At 38.7% G+C, this 19,007-nt stretch overlaps 1 protein-coding gene across 11 annotated transcripts; it reads right to left on the bottom strand.

Moving 5' to 3' along the window:
• Positions 1 to 1,116: 1,116 nt before the first annotated feature.
• LOC104606432 (UDP-N-acetylglucosamine transferase subunit ALG14-like protein) lies at positions 1,117 to 18,239 on the bottom strand. Of its 11 annotated transcripts, none has more exons than XM_088890665.1 (8): positions 17,739 to 17,795; positions 17,088 to 17,172; positions 15,857 to 16,073; positions 15,632 to 15,771; positions 6,384 to 6,533; positions 6,147 to 6,206; positions 5,718 to 5,919; positions 2,753 to 3,623 (listed from the first exon to the last, which is right to left on the bottom strand). In XM_088890665.1, the coding sequence occupies exons 3-7, from the start codon at positions 16,032 to 16,034 to the stop codon at positions 5,743 to 5,745; spliced, it is 705 nt and encodes a 234-aa protein (XP_088746791.1). In that variant the 5' UTR covers positions 16,035 to 16,073; positions 17,088 to 17,172; positions 17,739 to 17,795; the 3' UTR covers positions 2,753 to 3,623; positions 5,718 to 5,742. The 11 variants fall into 11 exon arrangements, with proteins under 11 accessions (XP_088746787.1, XP_088746791.1, XP_088746785.1 ...); XM_010271625.3 differs by lacking the exons at positions 2,753 to 3,623; positions 17,739 to 17,795 and adding exons at positions 17,900 to 17,985; positions 18,084 to 18,239 and having other exon boundaries at positions 5,444 to 5,919; XM_088890661.1 differs by lacking the exons at positions 2,753 to 3,623; positions 17,739 to 17,795 and adding an exon at positions 1,117 to 1,471 and having other exon boundaries at positions 17,088 to 17,246.
• Between the last annotated feature and the right edge of the window lie 768 nt (positions 18,240 to 19,007).

Below are 19,007 nucleotides of genomic sequence, written 5' to 3'. Positions count from 1 at the left end.
CTCCCTCTCTATCAATCTACCATTCTCCCTCGATCTCTCATTATGTTTCTCATTTAACCACTGCTCCCTCATTTTCTCTCTCGATCAATCTCTCCTTCTCCCTCATTCTCTCTCTCGGTCGATCTCTCCTTCTTCCTCAATCTCTATCATTCTCTTTTAGTTTCTTTCTCGCTCCCTCTCTCGTTCTTTTCTTTTTTTTTTCTTACACACTCATAGGGTATTAACCAAACCGTATTAAAGAACATAAAATCAACTTGGTATGGTTCTAACTCCCTTAGCCCAATTTGATAAAAATTCACACGAAACTCTTGGCTATAAAATTTTACACCAACTTGATTGTATAAGTTGTTGGTCCCTTGACTAACTTATAACTTATACGATCTGATTAATACCGTATAAGTTTCTTTGAAAAAAAAAAAACAAGGGAGAGAGTGGGAGAAAGACTAAGAGAGAACGATGGAGATCGAGAGAGCATGAGAAATCTACCAATGAAGAGAGAGAGAGAGAGAGATGTTTTGATTTTGGCATAAATTTTTTGTTGTGCCTAACATGGATTAAGAGTCCTATGTTGGAAACAACCGCATAACATGGCGAGGGTTTTTAAAATTTGAAATGTACAGCCAAAGTTTTGTTGGTTTTTAAACCAACCTGTAGCATAAATTTAAATGTATAGCTAACTCTAACTATAATTTTCCCTTTTTCTTTTTTGCGATGACATTCTCTGGTAATGATTTTGCTTTGTTGGCGATTTCCTACCCTACTGGCAAAGTGCTTTTCATTGAACTCTCTTCTACTTATTTGTAGGGATTAGAATGAGAAATACCTAGACTAAAAACTACCAAACTTTTAATTGGGGTTGTTTTGGTCATTTTCAGTTTTTTTATTTTAATAATTTAAAAAATATATGGGCATTTTGGTAATTTTATCATACATCATTATGTGAATTAACAAAAGTGGACCCAATTGTTATTTTTGAGAGTTCAAGGTACTCAAAAGTATTGTAGTTGAAAGTTCATGGTACTTTATCACTACCCCCAAAGTAAGGATACCTATCTATAATTTACCAAAAAAAAATGAAAAAAGAATAACAAAGTTTGTCAAAATCTTGGTCACTCATGCATACAAACAAGTGATCAAATCAATGATTGTCCACACACAGCAATTTTACAACCATCTTTCTCATCATTTACATTGACAATGGCGTGCAAATTTTGGACAAAAATCGACCAAAAAAATCCCACAAACCAGTGGGCAGATCTCTTGAAAGAAAAGTGTTGTGCGAACATGCTGAACACACATGCATCCGGCCATATATTGAGAATATCTTTCATACTTATGTTAAATCCATGTGCCCTCAGGGTGGGTAGAGCCGTAGAGGGGTGGGAGTTCACCATAATTTCAGTGGTTACTAGCATACAATCAAGCTGCATTCTTGTCTTGATCAACCAACTTCCCGCTGCAAGCAAAAACTCTGCACACAACATTCAACTGTACATCGAGGATATCTCTCATACATGTATGTAAAATGCCCATATATGTATGTAAAATTCATGGGGAGATGTTCCCAATGTGCAACCGGACGCCACTGCTTTCAGAGTGAGCAGAGTTTTTGCTCGCAAGAGATCCCATCACTGATGAATCATGTTAACATTTAGATACCCATTTCCGTGTGGGATTTGGTAAGGCTTCCACGTGTTTTCGGACTTATAACCCCAACAAGCATCCTATGTTTAAAAATATGGAAAGCAGGTCCATATTCCTCAAAATGCTAAATGCTGGAATTACTAATTTCAGCATAAGCATTTGGAATTGGCTTTTTCTGAATGCTATCACAGTGAACTCATAAGCTTTTAAAAGCAGAGCGCTGAAGCTACTTAACAATAACTCTCCCAAACGGGGCCTTAGCCCTTAGCTTTGAACAAATTATAGAAAGATAGAGGAGACAGCATTTCATGATTTATATCCATTAAGACCTTCAACGTGCAAAGGGACAAAACTTGGACTGCATAAAAAGAACTAAGCTGTATTTGACTTGACTCGGATTAATCTATTATGGTATGACGTACGAGATAAATCACAGATCTCTATATCTCATAGTGTTTTCAATATTTTCCTTTCAATTTCTTTGCATTTCATGATTGATAGTTTTTATTCACAGTTTTCTCACAGAATAAAAGATAAAGTACTTTCAGGACCTCCCAATCTTTTCATCCTTTGCCACAACCCACAACCAGCCAAAACAAGTTATTTCAATGGTTCCATCGAATCAAACCCTATCCAATTAGCCCAAGACTCAATTTATTGAATTCATGCCTCAACCATAATTGTTTCACTGGCACATGCACTATCATGCTGTTCAGAGACTGTACCATAGAACTTGCCCTCTTCTTTTTTCTTTTCTTTTCTATTTCTTTTTTCATTTTTTTTCTGATAGTGATGGTCCACAAGACCATCATTTTTACTTGAAATATTACGTTTGAAATACATCTCAAGCTATTAAAATAATCTGTTCTGAAGTGTCTTCATTTTGAGTTTTCTAAAGTTTGTCAAGACATCTCAACAATGTTGAATACATGTTAATTTCCCAGAGGTGCCAACCATTGAAATTACAAAATATTCCAAGGTAATTATGAAAGTTTTTCATTAGATTTTTTTATGGAACAAAAAAAAAAGACATCACAGGAATACAGGGCATATTTGCTGTGAATTCACTTGTAATTGGTTACGTAGCCTGGTTCACACACTTGTGTTCACAGAAGATCACAGAATTCTGCGGTTCGATTTATTAAGAAATTTGTGCACACTCTTACAGCAAAATAATTATCCATAGGCTAACAAGTTCTCTAAAACTATAGTTTTCCGGTTCAGGGAGAAGAAGAAACAAACTCACTGTATGATGCGATCACCAATTCCCCAACTTGAACATTATAAGCGGTGGCTTTGCATGATCCTCCATACACACTTTCTCCCCTTTTTTCTTTCCTTCTTTTTTCTGGAGGGATACACTCTTTCTCCTCTGTGGCCAGTCTATAACTCTGCCAGGAAGATTATATCATGATAAAGGAGGGAGGAACAAATGGATGGTTACCACCACTCAATCTGCAGGTTTTCAATTCTCCTCCCCCTGTGCCTCTTCCATTCATTGTCTGACAATTTCACTATCAACACCACCAAAACTTGTCCTGCCTCAATGTTTTGATTCATCTAAGTGTCCACTGGCTTGTTGTAGACTGCTACATGATGTATTTACATGACCTCTTGCATCTCCCTGTATCCACACATTCCCTCATCTGTGCAACACAGTTGGCCTGAAATGCACTTCTCTCCATATTCCTCAATTTCCAAAAGTTCACACCTTTTATACTTAATTCTCATGTCCCTCTATCAATCTCTTCCACCCTGCTAGTTCTCCAACCTAACTATGAAGAAGTGATATATTTTGCAAGTTGAAGGAGCTAAAAGGGCTAGGGGTGGACCAAAAAGGACATGGGTTGAAGTAGTTAGAAATGATTTAAGTGCCCATAATTTAACAATGGATAGGACATTAAACAGAATGAACATGATTCATGTTGCTGACCCCATATAGTTGGGATAAGGATTGGATGATGATGACTTCTCTTTTCCTGTGGTTTACCAGAAAAAAAAAAACATGGATAAAAGTAGAACCTAATTGCTGCAACATGCATATTGTCAACCGCAACTAATCTTTATATAAAAGTTAGCTGCATACTGAATCACTCTTATTGACAAAATAATCAATTTCAAGAGTGCATTACATACCACTATTATATTTCCTATTTTGTATTCATTTTGTTGTTTTTTATTTTCTTATTATTATTTTTTTTCAGATCAGATATAGCTTTCTAGGCTGCATTTCTAACTTCTCAGTAAATAAAATCCTACCAAGACAATAAGCATCTAAGATGTCTAAGATCATAAAATTGAGGTAGATTGCACCACTCTCTTCTCTCTTAAATCTAAAACAACTACATTTGTTTTTGTTTCTGCAATCCAGAACTCTTTTTTTAATTAATCACAAAGAAAAGGTAAAAACCCTTCAGTCTGTTGCAGGATCAACTGGTTTGATACCAAATTGATGCAGAACAAAACTACAAATTAAAAAGGATAAAAATAATCCAGGAATCAGCACCACCAAAAAACTTGGAATACAAAAAAAAAAACATAGAAATTTAGTTATGGGCCATTGCTTGGTGTAATGGTAAATTCTCAGGCTGACAAATTTGAGAAGAGTTTCAAGTCAGAGTGCCACTATGTGCCAAAAAAGACCAAAGTTAGGTCTGTATCCAGTATAATGGCCTTTTACATGAAAATTCAGATGACAAGTACAACAGTCATAGCTGACCAAAAACATTATAAGGGAGCAAGAATATTTACTCCCATGGCCTGGAGCCTCTCAACTTTTCCTTGCAGTTCATCTGCCAAGCTATTTGCTCTTTTTAGAGTCCATCTGAAGGATTGCTATGAGTTTGACTCTAAGTGATGTACTGACGTTCACTAAGTTGACAATAGTATTCCTAATATCTAAAAACTTTTTTAGATCCAAGGGATCAGGTTATCCAAGAGAAAACCCATCAAGTGAAGTTTTAGTGTTCGAATTTCTGGAGCTAACCAAGCATGGATCACCCAAGGCCTTTGGGGGGCATGGACACTTCTTTTGAACCCTTTTCTAGTGAGCATGCAATGTGCAAAACTTAATAAGTAAATGATGGAGTTCTCTTCCAGACAAAGCCCTTCATAACCTTTCATCCATGCAATCAAAACTTAATAATCACTTTCCACCAACATGTGCTCAAAGCCTAATGAATGCATCAACTTAAAACTTGGAGGAAGGCCAAGTCTCAGCTCTAACTAAATCCCCTTCTCCTATTGAGTCAGAGTAGACATAGATGGTCAGCCTCTACATGGCCTCTGCAAACAAAGCCTAGTCCAGAGGGACCCATATATGAGGAAAAGCCAATTCTTTAATTCTTTATTCCTAACAAGATTCTCTACTGATCTGTAAAGAATTTTAAAAACCTAAACCGATAATCTAAATCGGAAAAATATAAAACATAATATCAGTTTAGTGAGAGAGCTATTGTACTAAAAGTTTCTTGGTTCTATATCAGTGATACTAAACAATGCTTTTATTTTTTTATTTTTTATTTTGTTAAATTTAGACAAACATTTAAGAGAGTTGTTAATAAGGGAACTACAGTCTTTTATTCTCCAATGTGACTTTTGGACTCAAAAATCTTACCATTAGCCATGAAAATGCATTGGGAGAAAAAGAGAAATTGAGGAAAACCATCTCTAAGGTTTCCTCTTTCAAAATCCATGTGCTTCATGTTGTCCAACACAGAAACCATACTTAATGGCTAGAAATATCAAATATGCACATCCTAGGCTCCACAACACAAGCATGCAATAAGAAGTCAGTGGCTTTGTAGTTAAATGCTATGAACAATATCTATTATTGCCATGTTACTTCAGTGTGCACATGATCCATTAGTGCATTCACCATGCTCGCTTGTAGCAGTATGTAGTTAACAGCTGGGCTATCAAAGAGGAAATGTCACACTATCTTGTTAGGGTCTATACAAAAGAAATACCATTACACTAGACTGTAGATAGAGAAATACAAGGAGATGGTTTAAGTAGAAATTCAAAAAGATGCTAAATTAGATTCCCAATATGGAGGGAGAAGAAAGGGTTACCCTGGCAGCAGCAAAAGTGATACAGCTACATAAGACAACCAACATAGTGAGCCCGCGGATATTTCTTTTGTAGTTGTGGCCATTGCACATAGAACTGATCAGAAATGCCTAACTTGTAAAGAAGCAAGCCACTTAAAGACAGCCTCCTCACTCTGGCTATACTTTCAACATAAAAAATGGATGACCATCTAATTCCAACTACCTGCAATTTAAGTTGAATAAAATTTAAGGACGATTTAGACTCTCGCCTTAAAACAGTACTAAAGATATAAAGCTCAGAAGAATCATTCAAATTTCTATCAACTGCCTCATGTTGAACTACATAAAAGTGGTGAAATATTTTCATCCTTGATAAATACTGCATCAAATATTTCCTTTCATGATCTACAACTAAGAGATCCCAAATAGAGCAAGGAATAGGTTTTCAACCTTGAAAAGGAATGCAGCCACACAGAGAGGAATACAAGTTCCAGGACCATTGCATAGAATCTGAAAGAAAAAGATAATTGTCTGCATCAAGCTCCTTAATCTGGAAATTTAAAAGTAAATCCAAAACTGAGCCACGTACAGATTTCTTTATTTTAATAAAAGTTGCTGTTACCTATCAAAAAAGAGTCATGACCACAATAACATGAAGAGAGAAAGAGCAGAAAGTGAAAACAGTACCACTTGAGGCCTGATTTTAATCATAAGCCATGTGGCATGGGCCATAGCAAGTAGGGTTGTCCCAACAGATGTTAAATACGATTGACCTACTTCCCGGCTCCGATATATCTGCATGAACTGGGTGGGAACTTTAACCTTCTGAGCACCTGTCTGCATTACCAAATAATATAAGAATCATAATCCAAAGAAATCAGAGGCAGGCAATTTAATTCTAATTAATTAGAAAATAAAGAAGCAACACCACATTTTTTATGAAAATAAGGAAGCAGTATAATGATTGAAATCATAAAGAAGTTACTCTTCTTATGCTTCTAATCTAACAGATCAGAGAAAAATTTTATTAGGAGACAAAGAAGTTACTCTTCTTTTGCTTCTAATCTCTTCTATATCCCCCAGTCAAATGCATAATACCCCCCCCCCCAAAAAAAAAAAAAAAGAAATAAAATAAAATAAAATAATCAAGACTCCCCTAAAGCCACCCTTGACATGGTATGCCACCCATACAACCTGTACTGATCCCCTCTCCCCTGCAATGAATCTATTGGCAAATTGATCTCCCAACTCATCAGAATGAGGTGTTTATTCTGAAGCCCAAAGTCCTAGCCTCTATACTCTGGTACCCATAAACCTAACCTTCCCCTTGCACAAACCTTATCACAACTTGAGAATTTCCTTCAACATCCCACATAGAGTGGTATCCTGATCTTCTCAGATTTCGAACAAAGCAGCTATCAAAGTTAAGTTTAATTGTTTTTTTTTTTCATTGGGGGAGGGGAGGGTGAGGGGACCATGAGATGCAACCAACCCCTCTACTAACAGATGAAGAGGCCACATTAGCCCATGACCCCATCATTTAATGATGCCATCCATAATAAAATCCACAAGTTCTTTTGTTTTTATCCAAAATGCCACTCTGACCATAAAAATATTTTTTTTATTGGTGTTGGAATAATGTTAAAATAACTTAGTTGCAGATGTTAGGGCCTGTTTGGCTAATTAAAGTGTTTTTTAATTTCGTTTTTTTATTTCTGTTATGTCTGTTATTGTACTCAGGGGCACAAGGGTCTTTTCCCTTGTTATTTCTGTCGCCCTATATATAGTAAAATAAACACTGGCGCACCCAGTACTGTTACATTGCAAACCTTCTCTCTTCTCTTCTCTTCTTCTTCTCTTCTCTTCTCTTCTCTCCTCTTCCACTTATCTCTGGCCGGCTACACTGCCAAGATGGTATCAGAGCGGGAATGCTGATTAAAAGAGAGCAGATTGATCAACCCTACTGTCAAGAGAAGATCGATCAACCCAAAGAACAGATCGAACAGACTAGCAGAAAAGAAATCTGATTCTGGACTACAGAATAGCTACAACTGGTACAGTTCTCCCTATTTTTTCTCTTCTTTACTCTCCTTGGTCATGTGCCGAGTGAAAACCCTATGAATCTGGGGCAGCTGAATGCTGTCGAACCTGTGTAACCCTAGTTTTCTTGGATCGTGTGATCCTGTTCATGCGTTAAGACAACTGTAGGTCAATGCTGACCTGTCTTCTCAATGGTTTGAGTTGACTATAAGTAAGAAGGATCTCTCCTGCTGATTAGTGGTTGTTAGACATTCTGGAATTCTGGTAGGTGGGGACTGATAAAACTATACAGGTCTGAAATCTGCCGAATATTACCTCAGTTTTTATCCAGAATTTAGTACTGTTTGTGCTCAATCTGGTTGGTAAACCCGAGTGTGTGGGTGTGAACTGAGTGGAGCATTGTTTTGTGGAGTAAGGAGGGGTCCTAAGTCCGGTGTGTGGGACTGATTAACTGCTTGACCATGTCGACTGAGAATTCTGCTACTTCAAAGATCTCAGGGAGCCACAATGGAGTGAATGGGGGAATGGATATGAGCTTTCCCATGGCTGTCATTCCCTTTGATGGTCTGAATTACCTTGAGTGGTCTAGGGGGATAAAACTCTACATCACTGCTAGGGGGCGAATAGGATACATCAATGGGAGAGTAAAGGAACCGAAGTATGGAAGTGCTGAGCATGATAGGTGGAACCAAGAGAACAGTATGGTGACATCTTGGCTCTTGGTTTCAATGCTGCCACAAGTAAGGAAGACTTTTATGTGGGCTGAAACTGCTTGTGAGATATGGGAACAAGCGAAGTCCACTAATTCAGAACAGAGACACTATGCCAAAATATATCAACTACAAGCTGAATCTTCTACTTGCAAGCAGGGGGAGAGGAGTCTCTCGATGTACTATTCTGATTTGACATCAATATGGAAAGAACTTGATCACTATCAGAATGTGAATTGGAAGTGTGATGAAGATGCAAATGCCTATAAGTCACTTGTATCACAGCAACGCGTGTTTGCCTTCCTCCTAGGGCTGAATTCGTCATATGAGTCCATCAGGGTACAGATCTTGGGTAGTTAAGACTTGCCATCAGTCCAGGAGGTGTATGCCTTGGTGCAGTCAGAAGAAAGCAGAAGAAGTGTGATGATGGTGTAGAAAGGGAGTCAGTTGCCCTAGCGGTTCGGGGAAATTCAGATACAAATGTCAGAGGTGGCTTTAAAAGGGGTGACACTCAGAAAAAATCAGAAGATAAAAGCAAGCTTTGGTGCACTCACTGCCAGAAGACACGACACACTAAAGATACATGCTGGGATCTCCATGGAAAACCTAAATGGGCACAGGATTTGGGTAAAATGTCAGCATCGGATCAGGGCAAGAAACCAGGCCAGCAGAATCAAAAAAGGTATAACTCAGCTAATATGGCATCGACAGAGACTAGTCCTTCTGTAACTCAGGAGAGACATCCTGGTTCTGACCCTAAGGAAGATATTATCAACTCCTTCCGTGAACATTTGGAATTGTATGGTAGGACTCTCCGCCAGGTGGATTCTGGGCCTACTCCTACCTCATTTGCGTCTACATCAGGTAATGCCACAACCTTCCATGTGTCATCTCATACTACTGATTCACCTTGGATTATTGACTCCGGAGCCTCAAATCACATGACCGGTAAGTCAAATTTGTTCCAGACATATAACCTTCTCTCTGGGAGAGATAAGGTAAGATTGGCTGATGGTTCTTTTTCTACCATAGCTGGCCGAAGCACCATATCTCTCCCACTTGGCCTTACTCTTCCTAATGTCCTGCATGTTCCGAAATTACCTATTAATCTGCTGTCCATTAGTAGTATTACTCACTCTTTGAACTGCTCAGTCACCTTTTTTCTGTCTTCATGTGTGTTTCAGGATTTGACCTCGGGGAAGACGATTGGTAGAGGAAGCATGGTGGATGGTCTCTACGTGTTGGAGAATAATGTTGGTCTAGTGGCGACTGAGTCCACAAGTTCGTCGAGTGAGAGTCAGGCCTATTTATGGCATAGTCGTTTAGGTCATCTTTCTTTTGAGGTCGTTAAAAGTTATGTTCCCAAAGTTGTTTGAGTCCTTGTCAGTGAGTCAGTTACAGTGTCAAACTTGTCAAACTTGTCAGTTGAGTAAGTATTGTAGAAGTTCTTTACCTTTAAGAAATAAAAGATCTGAATTTCCATTTCATATTGTTTATTCTGATGTTTGGGGCCCTGTTACTCTACCTACTGCGGCTGGTTATAAGTATTTTGTTACTTTGATTGATGATTATTCTCGATACACTTGGGTTTACCCCATGCGATCTCGAGATGAAGTGCCACAAATTGTGAAAGATTTTCACCGATGGTGTTCACTCAGTTCCAAACGGAAATTCATATTTTCCAGTCGGACAATGCAAAGGAATATTTCCATAGTGATCTCACGAAGTTCTTTGCTTCGAGTGGGTCACTTCAGCGAAGCTCTTGTGCCAGGACACCCCAACAAAATGGTGTGGCTGAACGAAAAAACCGTCACATTCTCGAAGTTGCTCGTGGCTTGCTGATTCATATGAATGTGCCAAAACAATTCTGGATGAATGCAGTATTGTGTGTGATATCATCAATTGCATGCCCTCTCGGCTACTAGAGTATAAGGCCCCACATCAGCTCTTGTTCCCTATAGCCCCGCTGTCCACCATTCCGATGCGTGTTTTTGGGTGTCGTTGTTTTGTCCACAACCTGTCACCTACTCGTGGTAAACTTGACCCTTGGGCTATTCCTTGTGTTTTTCTTGGTTACCCTTCATCTCAAAAGGGGTATCATTGCTATGATCCCATTGCCCACAAGTACTATGTTTCCATTGATGTCTCATTCTTTGAGAGTCAACCGTTCTTCTCGGTTTCTCCTCAGGGGGAGAGTAGGGTTGAGGAGAAACAGGCGACGACTCAGATTCAACTACCTCCTTTACCCGATCCTCCTCCGTTCCGGGTTTTTCATCGTCGCCATAAGAACCAGTAGAGTTCAAGAGTCGTGGAGTCGGACACTATGCAACCAACATCATCGGATTCACCCGAGGCAGATCCGTCTCATCAGCCAGGTACACTTGCTCCCATTGCTCCTTTAAATGTTGATTCACCTGTCCCCAATGATCTTAATATTCCTATTGCTAAGAGAAAGGGTGTTAGATCTTGTACCACTAATCATCCTATCTCTAACTTTGTGTCCTATGAGCATGTTTCACACCGTGCCTTTCTCTCTTCTATGGATAGTGTCCCTATCCCTAAGACTGTGGTAGAAGCTTTGTCAAAACCTGAATAGACAGATGCAATGCAGGAAGAAATTGATGCCTTACACAAAAATGGTACGTGGGAGTTGGTAGATCTTCCTGAGGGGAAGGAACCAGTGGGGTGCAAGTGGGTGTTCACAGTGAAACACAAAGCTGATGGAACTGTTGAAAGGTACAAGGCTAGACTAGTAGCAAGAGGCTTCACACAGGTATATGGAGTGGACTATGCAGAGACTTTTGCTCCAGTAGCGAAGATGAACTCCATCCGGATTCTCCTTTCCTTGGCAGCAAATCTTGACTGAGATCTTCACCAATTGGACATCAAGAATGCTTTCTTGAATGGTGACTTGGAAGAGGAGGTGTACATGACCCAACCCCCAGGGTTTTGTGCCAAAGGCAGTGAACAAAAGGTGAGCAGGTTAAAAAAGTCCCTATATGGGTTGAAACAATCACCTCGGGCTTGGTTTAGTAAGTTCCATTTAGCAGTCCAACAGATGGGATTCAAACAATGCCAATCAGATCATACCCTGTTTGTAAAAAGAGGTGAAGGTAAAATTGCAGCTCTTATTGTGTATGTGGATGACATAGTGATCACAGGAGATTGGGAGGCTGAAATCTAGAGACTAAAAAAATTCTTAGCCACTAAATTTAAGGTGAAGGATCTAGGCCCCTTATGATACTTTCTTGGAATTGAAGTTGCCCGCTCTCACAAGGGCATCTTTATTTCCCAACGGAAGTATGTACTAGATCTACTAGAAGATACAGGCAAGTTGGGGGTAAAACCATCTGATTCACCTATTGAACCTAATCACCATCTGGGAGACAGTCAGGGAGAGTTTTTGAAAGATGTAAAGATGTTCCGGAGACTCGTGGGGAGACTTCTGTATTTGTCTATGACCAGGCCTGATATTGCCTATGCAGTGGGTGTCCTTAGTCAATTCATGCACAGCCCGAGGACAACTCACTTTGAGGCTGCAGAGAGGATTTTGAGATATCTCAAGAAGTTTCCTGGAGCTGGTTTGTTGTACCAGAAACAGTCACTTAAAAGTGGAAGTATATACTGATGCAGATTGGGCAGGAGCAGTCAATGACCGAAAGTCTACCAGTTGTGCCTTTGTAGGAGGAAACCTTGTCACATGGAGAAGCAAAAAACAAAGTGTGGTGGCTAGATCCAGTGCTGAAGCAGAGTATAGAGCGATGGCTCATGGGGTTGCGGAAATCATGTGGATAAGAAATCTGTTAGGTGAACTGGGTTTCGCAGTAAGCAATCCTACGTCACTCTACTGTGACAATAAAGCTGCGATCAATATTGCTGCTAATCCAGTTCTGCATGATAGGACGAAACACATTGAAGTGGACAAGCATTTTATCAGAGAGAAATTTGAAAGTGGAGAAGTGTGCACACCATATGTCAGCTCGGAAGAGCAACTTGCAGATATCTTCACCAAAGGTCTTCATCATGTGCGGCACAAAGATTTGTGTGACAAGTTGGGCATGATTGACATCTATGCTCCAACTTGAGGGGGAGTGTTGGAATAATGTTAAAATAACTTAGTTGCAGATGTCAGTGTCTGTTTGGCTAATTAAAGTGTTTTTTTTATTTTGTTTTTTTATTTCTGTTATGTCTGTTATTGTACTCAGGGGCACAATGGTCTTTTCCCTTGTTATTTCTGTCGCCCTATATATAGTAAAATAAACACTGGCGCCGCCAGTACTGTTACATTGCAAACCTTCTCTCTTCTCTTCTTTTCTCTCCTCTTCCACTTATCTCTGGCCGGCTACACTGCCAAGAATTGAAATGGTAACTTTCCTTCATTAATTTATAAGAAGTATATAACAAGCACCCCAAAGAGGAGTGCTGAACCCCATATAGCAGTCAACTATTACAATGCTGCAATAAAAAATCAGCCCTGGTTGACCCATGTTTAGCTAAACCATCAGTGAACTTCTAACCCAAATAAATTTTACATCAATTTCATTTCCCTTGTCAACCACCATATTTCTCTCATGGCTTGTCTATGTGTCCATACCCCCAAATTTTCTTCCCGCATTCATCCTGTTACCAATCTTGAGTCCCCTTCTGCTTCAATCCAATGTTTTGACCATAAAAATAAAATCCATAGCCTATTGAGTCCCTTTTAAAGTGAAGTAATAAGAAATCTTCATCAATGAAAAGAAATGACTGTAATAGGAAATTGCAGAGAAAACCTCAAGAAAACAAGAAAAAACAAAGGACTTTAAACATCATAAAGTAGAAGGTCCAAGTGGACCAAAAAAAAAAAGATCATCATCCAAGCCTTATCCCAACTATATGGGGTTGGCTCCAAGAATACTATTTCTCCATTCCATTCTGTTTAAAGCCAAAACAAAAATGATGAATTGGATAAAAAGAAGAAATAATTTTCTTTTGCCATCCAGAAGCAATGTCCTGTCTCATAGGCATATACTGACTGCTTATCTGAGTGGTGATAGTGGCCCTTGAAATCCTGTTTTTTAGAACCCATCAAACGATAAGAAGATACTAAAAGGAATACATACAAGGTTCCCCAATACAAAATACTCCTTTGAACCCCTCTCCTAACTAAACTATCTGCAAACAATTAAGGCAACCTTGATGTCCATCTGAACAAGAGATTGACTCTAAACACCAAGGCTCTAGCTTCTCCAATATGATGATACAAGGACCATGGACCCATAGTTTTCAAGGCGCCAAGGCAAGGCTAGGCGACAGGGGGGTGCCTTGTCACCTAGTCGCCTGGGTGTCGCCTAAGCGATGGATTTTTTTTTAAGTAAAAAACATATATCCTAGGGTAGTTCCCTAGGTTCCATAACCATATTTCCTTAATAACTACCCATAATTTTCATAAGAAAAGTATAAACTTCGTGTTAAAGTATAGAAAATCAACATATTCATGAGAAAAAAAGAAAACTCAAAAATTATAGGGGCTGAACCCCTATTTTTGTTACAGGAAAAGAAAAAGAAGAAGAAAATGTGTTGATTAGACACAATTTTAAATTCTTCCTTACTTATTGATTCAGGTTTTGAAGCCTTTGAGGGTTCAACACAGCAGTTAGCTATGTTTGTGTTGATTAAACTGTAACATATAAGAAAATAATAAAAAGAAATTAGTATACAAACACACAAAATGAATATTTTAGTTTAATAATGTCTATTTTAAATTAAGAATATAAAAGTACTTTATAACACAACATACAAAACTGCTTGGCAATTAGGCGAGGTGAGCCTCCAAGGACACCTTGTCGCCTTGACAACTATGGATGGACCAGTCAATCTGAGTTCCACCCAATCACCACATTGGAATCACCCACAATCTCTAATTTCTCTACATCTAAATAGATCGAAAGCTTGAGATATTGGAGGACTTCTAAAGTCAGAACCTTCACAGAAACACCATGGCATTTAAAACTGCCAAATAGGGCTGCCAATTGTAGTTGAATTACTTTTATAATTTAGGAGTGGTTGAGAATGATTTTTATTTCATGTGAATAGATTCTTCCCAGGCAGTTTCATTCTGCAATTCCACATTCCGATGGAAGATGCTTATTCCATGGGAGAGCTCTCCTAGATAAAATTTTGGAAGTGGACTACTCCAAGAATAATTGTACACCCAACATGTGATTTCATGTATAGAGATTGTCAGTACTCAGTTGGCTTAAGATGTTATATGGATCTATAATGCTTAGATACAGGTACCAACATGGACCTGGATATGGATATGGGTACTATCCCATTTAATATGTTTATATAATGCTTCAAATATGTTTTCAAAGCAAAGTTTCATGGTTAAACTTCTAACAAATAAAGGTTTTTCATAGTACACTTTGTTAAAGTGCACCAACTTTTATATTTTAAAAGTGTGAACATTATAAAGTACTAGCCCATGTAATTTGAGAGAGACAAAGAGAGGTGAGGGGTGGATAATGAAAGGAGGGAAGGGACATGTAAGAAAGAGGAAGAGAGAAACAGCAGTGTACAAGAGAGTAAAAAAAGAGATAAGAGAGTGGAGAAAGAGGAAAAACAACCAAGAAAGAAAGAAAGTGCTGGTATATTCCAACTTCTATTAAAGTATATACTTAAGTTAAAAATGATAAAAACACCAAAATACCCTCCACTACATAAAATAAACAGCAGTTCCCACTAACCTCTACAGTGCTGACTTATTTGGGCCCAAAAGAGTCCCCCCCCCTCTCTCTGACCTTTAGTAATGAGACAAGTTTCAACATCAAAAACTTTACATGTGTTTAATGTAGGCCCTCCTGTATGAACTTTTCTGAACTAAAAAAAAAAAAAAAAAAAGACTGAGTGTTTTAATAGCTATTATTAGAGAAGGAACCTCCAATACAACGTTATGATGATATGGACTGGGAGAGTGAAGCTCATGCTCTACCTGTAGGGTGCCCTAAACCCCTACCCTTGGATGGTTCAGATTGGCCACAAGATTCTTTCAATTCAACTCAGGCCCAACTCCAATTAGGATATGTATAAACAATTCATTGTAATGATGCAAGGAAAACAAAACAATGCAACATAAAAACACAAGAGGCTTGTATCAAAACTCAAGAAAAGTTATTGTAAGTTTGTAAATTATCTATTATGTACCTGATCAACCAAGGATTCTTCCAAAACTCGAGCCTTTTGAAGACTCATATTATCAGTCCAAGCCGCAATATAGACCCTTGGTGTAAACTTATCCTTTTGAAGCACAGACAACAGATTAATCATCTCAGCAGTGTGACCTCCTACATAATCATCATAGCCCACAGTAATGGTAATGGTAACAACAATCATAATGGCAACAACGATGATTGAGTAATGAGAGCTGACCTGAACCTAGGATAATAAGAGTGCTGAGAGATTGTGGAGGTGAGGTGTAAAGAGGTCTACTGCTCCGGTGTATCACATAAACAATCCGAATGGTAATGACAGTGAAAGCAATGATGAGAAAGGAAATGGTGAGATTTGGAAGTGTCAAAAAGAAGCAATAGCCATTTCCCCAATCCATTCAGAGAAGACGGTAGTTACCAATCTCAAATACAATTTCCTGAATTTTAGAAAGAAAAATTAAATAATACCTTATTGATGAATAACAAGAAATAAAATAAAGAAGAAAGGCAATATGATTACAATGAAGCAGATAACAAGTGGTAATGCAGTATATGGATTGAAGGTTGAAGACTGAAGCTACATTTTTTTAGTGTTGTTTGGAAATATGTTTTATTTTTAGGGTCTGGTATGAAGTTTATGGAGAAATAACTAACAATGAAAATTTGCAGACATGTGCATCTTAACTTATATGAAATCTACTTATAACCAGATTCCATCAGGGAATCCTCCATAAAAGTTCCTTTTGTATTCTAAATTGTGTGTACAATGCATCCCGTGGAGTTACTACAAGGATTCATCCACTGTGAAATCGCCAAAATTTAAATAAATGAAGTTGGATATGACAAAGTTAGGCTGATGCGATCAATTCTGAATGGTTGAGACACCTTAAATTGCTAAGGATGAAATTTGAAACTGTTTAACTATATGAATATGACACGCTCACGTGTGGAGCCCCGACTTTGGAAAAGGCCACCTCTCAATCTAAAGAAGTTTGAGTTATTTCCACCCAAGAACTAGACTTTTATCCAAAACTTCAATTCTGAAGCTAAAATATGAACTCTTTAATTGTTTCAGAGTTTAATATCAGTAAACTAGCTGTGGATGGTCGAGGTGTATCCATTAAAATTAAAATTCAACCAAGAGTTCCTAAATGGTGTTATTCAATGCTTCTCTCTGTGAATAGTGCTCCAAGTGCCAGAGATTTAAAAAAGGAAAAAACAGAAATATGAAATGAGGTTCCACAACTATTTCAGATCATCAATTAAACCCAGGTCTCAGACTCTCAGTGAGATCAATGATTAACACCTTATGTTTAGATATTAATAAAGCTACTGGAAATCAACTTTGAGTTCAATTCTCCAGAAAATCTGGTTATACAAGAGATACTGGAGAGGTTCTTTTTCTGAAAACCTTTTTTTCTCAAAATAAACCTAAGTGAAGAGGGGCGTACCAGAAAGAAAACAAAGAGAAGGCCGCCAAAGGAGATCCAAATTGATCAATATAAAAGGTTGATCGTTGTTGCTAGAATTTTATACCTGTTTGATTCACAGTGCGATCTGAAATTAGAAACGGATTTAGAAGAAAAACAACGTACAAAGGATGAAGAAAAGAGGGCGACCCCGAATTCTATACAATTGACGGACTTCAGATCTGCCAGCAATGAAACGCTCCCAACTTGTCCCAACGAGACACTGTTCATGCGGAGATGTTCCCAATGTGCGGCTGCAGTGGACTATTGGGAAACAATTTGGGAGCATTTCATTGGTAGCAGATCCCTACCTCAATTCACGACGTCTAATTTTGTTCGCGGTCCAGTTTGGAGAAATTTTCAAACCAAATCAGTAAATTACGGTTCGAGAAATTCTCAATCAAATCAAACCTTTTTAGTTTGGGGACTTTGCACCTTAGATTATAAAACTAGCATAGAAAAAAAAAACGATTAACGAAACAAGAATAACATAAATATCACCAAATATGACAATATCAATATGACAAAACAAGAAGAACATACATATCAATATGAGAATAACTGAATAACACCATAAACAATAGTTAGACACATTCAAAGTTGTATAACATGAAAGTGTTTTCTTGAACTCACAACTCTCAAGCATAGAGAATACATATAGATAGTGTTTTGGTTGCTTTAAGATGAATCACTAATAGTAATAGGCCACTTTAAAATTTATCCTGCGGTGAGTTGGCGAAAATAGTTAGGGTTTCGTTGTATGAGAATAAGAGAGAGAAAGAAAGAGAGCTTACTGCAATCTCAAAGACAGATGGCGAAGGTTTGATCGGCAACAACAACCAGCGGCAATGGCGAAACCAGTGGCAGCGGCGAAGTAAAACTGCAGAAGTAAAACAAAACATAATAAAGCTGTGTTCGATCACCGGTGTTCTTAAAAGTAAAACTGCCACTGTGGCAGCGGCAATCGCAAGGACGGACCTTCGCGTGGCTTCAGTCTTCCGGTCACCGGTGTTCTGCGTTCTCTGAGAAGAAAACCAAAGTGAAAGTAAAACCGCAAAAGTGTCACATGACTACTCAACGAGGCCCCGTGCAGCGCTCGATGGGGTCGAGAAAGCCTACAAATGCAAGCAACAAACACAAAATGCAACAAGAAACACATAAATTAGTCAAAAGGCAACTTGTATTGCATTAATTGATGGTAACCACAAGCACACAGTTCAGTGTCGAGGGGATCTCGTGCTTAACCTTTACACGCTATTGACTCATTTGACTACCTACCTCCCCTCAAAGAGTACGTTAAGCTTTTGGGAGAGTGACAAAAGAAAACATCAAAAGAGTGAAAAATCATACAAGGTAATTACAATAATGTCGTTGGCAGACCCCCCCTTACAAAGATACATACATAGCCCACCCATGACACACATGATGACGCCATGAAGGCACGCTGATGGCACGGTGGAAGGTGCTTGATGGTGCGGTGAACGAGTCACTTGTGACAGTCTCCCCCAATCAATTCGATCTATGTCCTCGGAGATCGGCTTCGGCTAGTCCCTTAGAGTCATTGATGCGGAAGGAGGGTTCTTCTGCTAATCCACGAATCGGCTATCGTCCAAGGCCGAGGTGCATATTTGGATGGCATGGTTGGGTTGGCTTGTTTTGTTGGGGTTTCCTATGTCTAAGTCCTTTCTTGGCGGCTTCAAGGTATGATAGTGGCTGGTTCAGCTTGGCTATAGGGAAGGTCTGGGCCAGGTTAGGGTCAAAATGATTTTTTGGATTGCTGGGGTATTGGTTCCCATGAATTCTTCCCCAATGGTGACTTCTCACAGGGCTACTATGTGATTTAGTCTGAGGAATGGTGCGAAAGTGGTCCCTAGATGGCTTGGGTGGCACTCACTCTCCTTG

Source organism: Nelumbo nucifera, chromosome 6 (genome assembly GCF_055504915.1).
Source record: "Nelumbo nucifera cultivar China Antique chromosome 6, China Antique-T2T, whole genome shotgun sequence".
NCBI lineage: Eukaryota > Viridiplantae > Streptophyta > Magnoliopsida > Proteales > Nelumbonaceae > Nelumbo > Nelumbo nucifera.
The sequence above is the reverse complement of the archived record's forward strand: the minus strand, read 5'-3'. Positions and strand labels throughout refer to the sequence as shown.

Coding starts and splice junctions, on each gene's coding strand:
- LOC104606432 (XM_010271625.3), bottom strand. CDS start 16,034: ATGGATTGGGGAAATGGCTATTGCTTCTTTTTGACACTTCCAAATCTC. Junction 15,772..15,856: donor TCTTATTATCCTAGGTTCAG/GTCAGCTCTCAT, acceptor ATGATTATGTAG/GAGGTCACACTGCTGAGATG. Junction 6,534..15,631: donor AAGAATCCTTGGTTGATCAG/GTACATAATAGA, acceptor TTGGTAATGCAG/ACAGGTGCTCAGAAGGTTAA.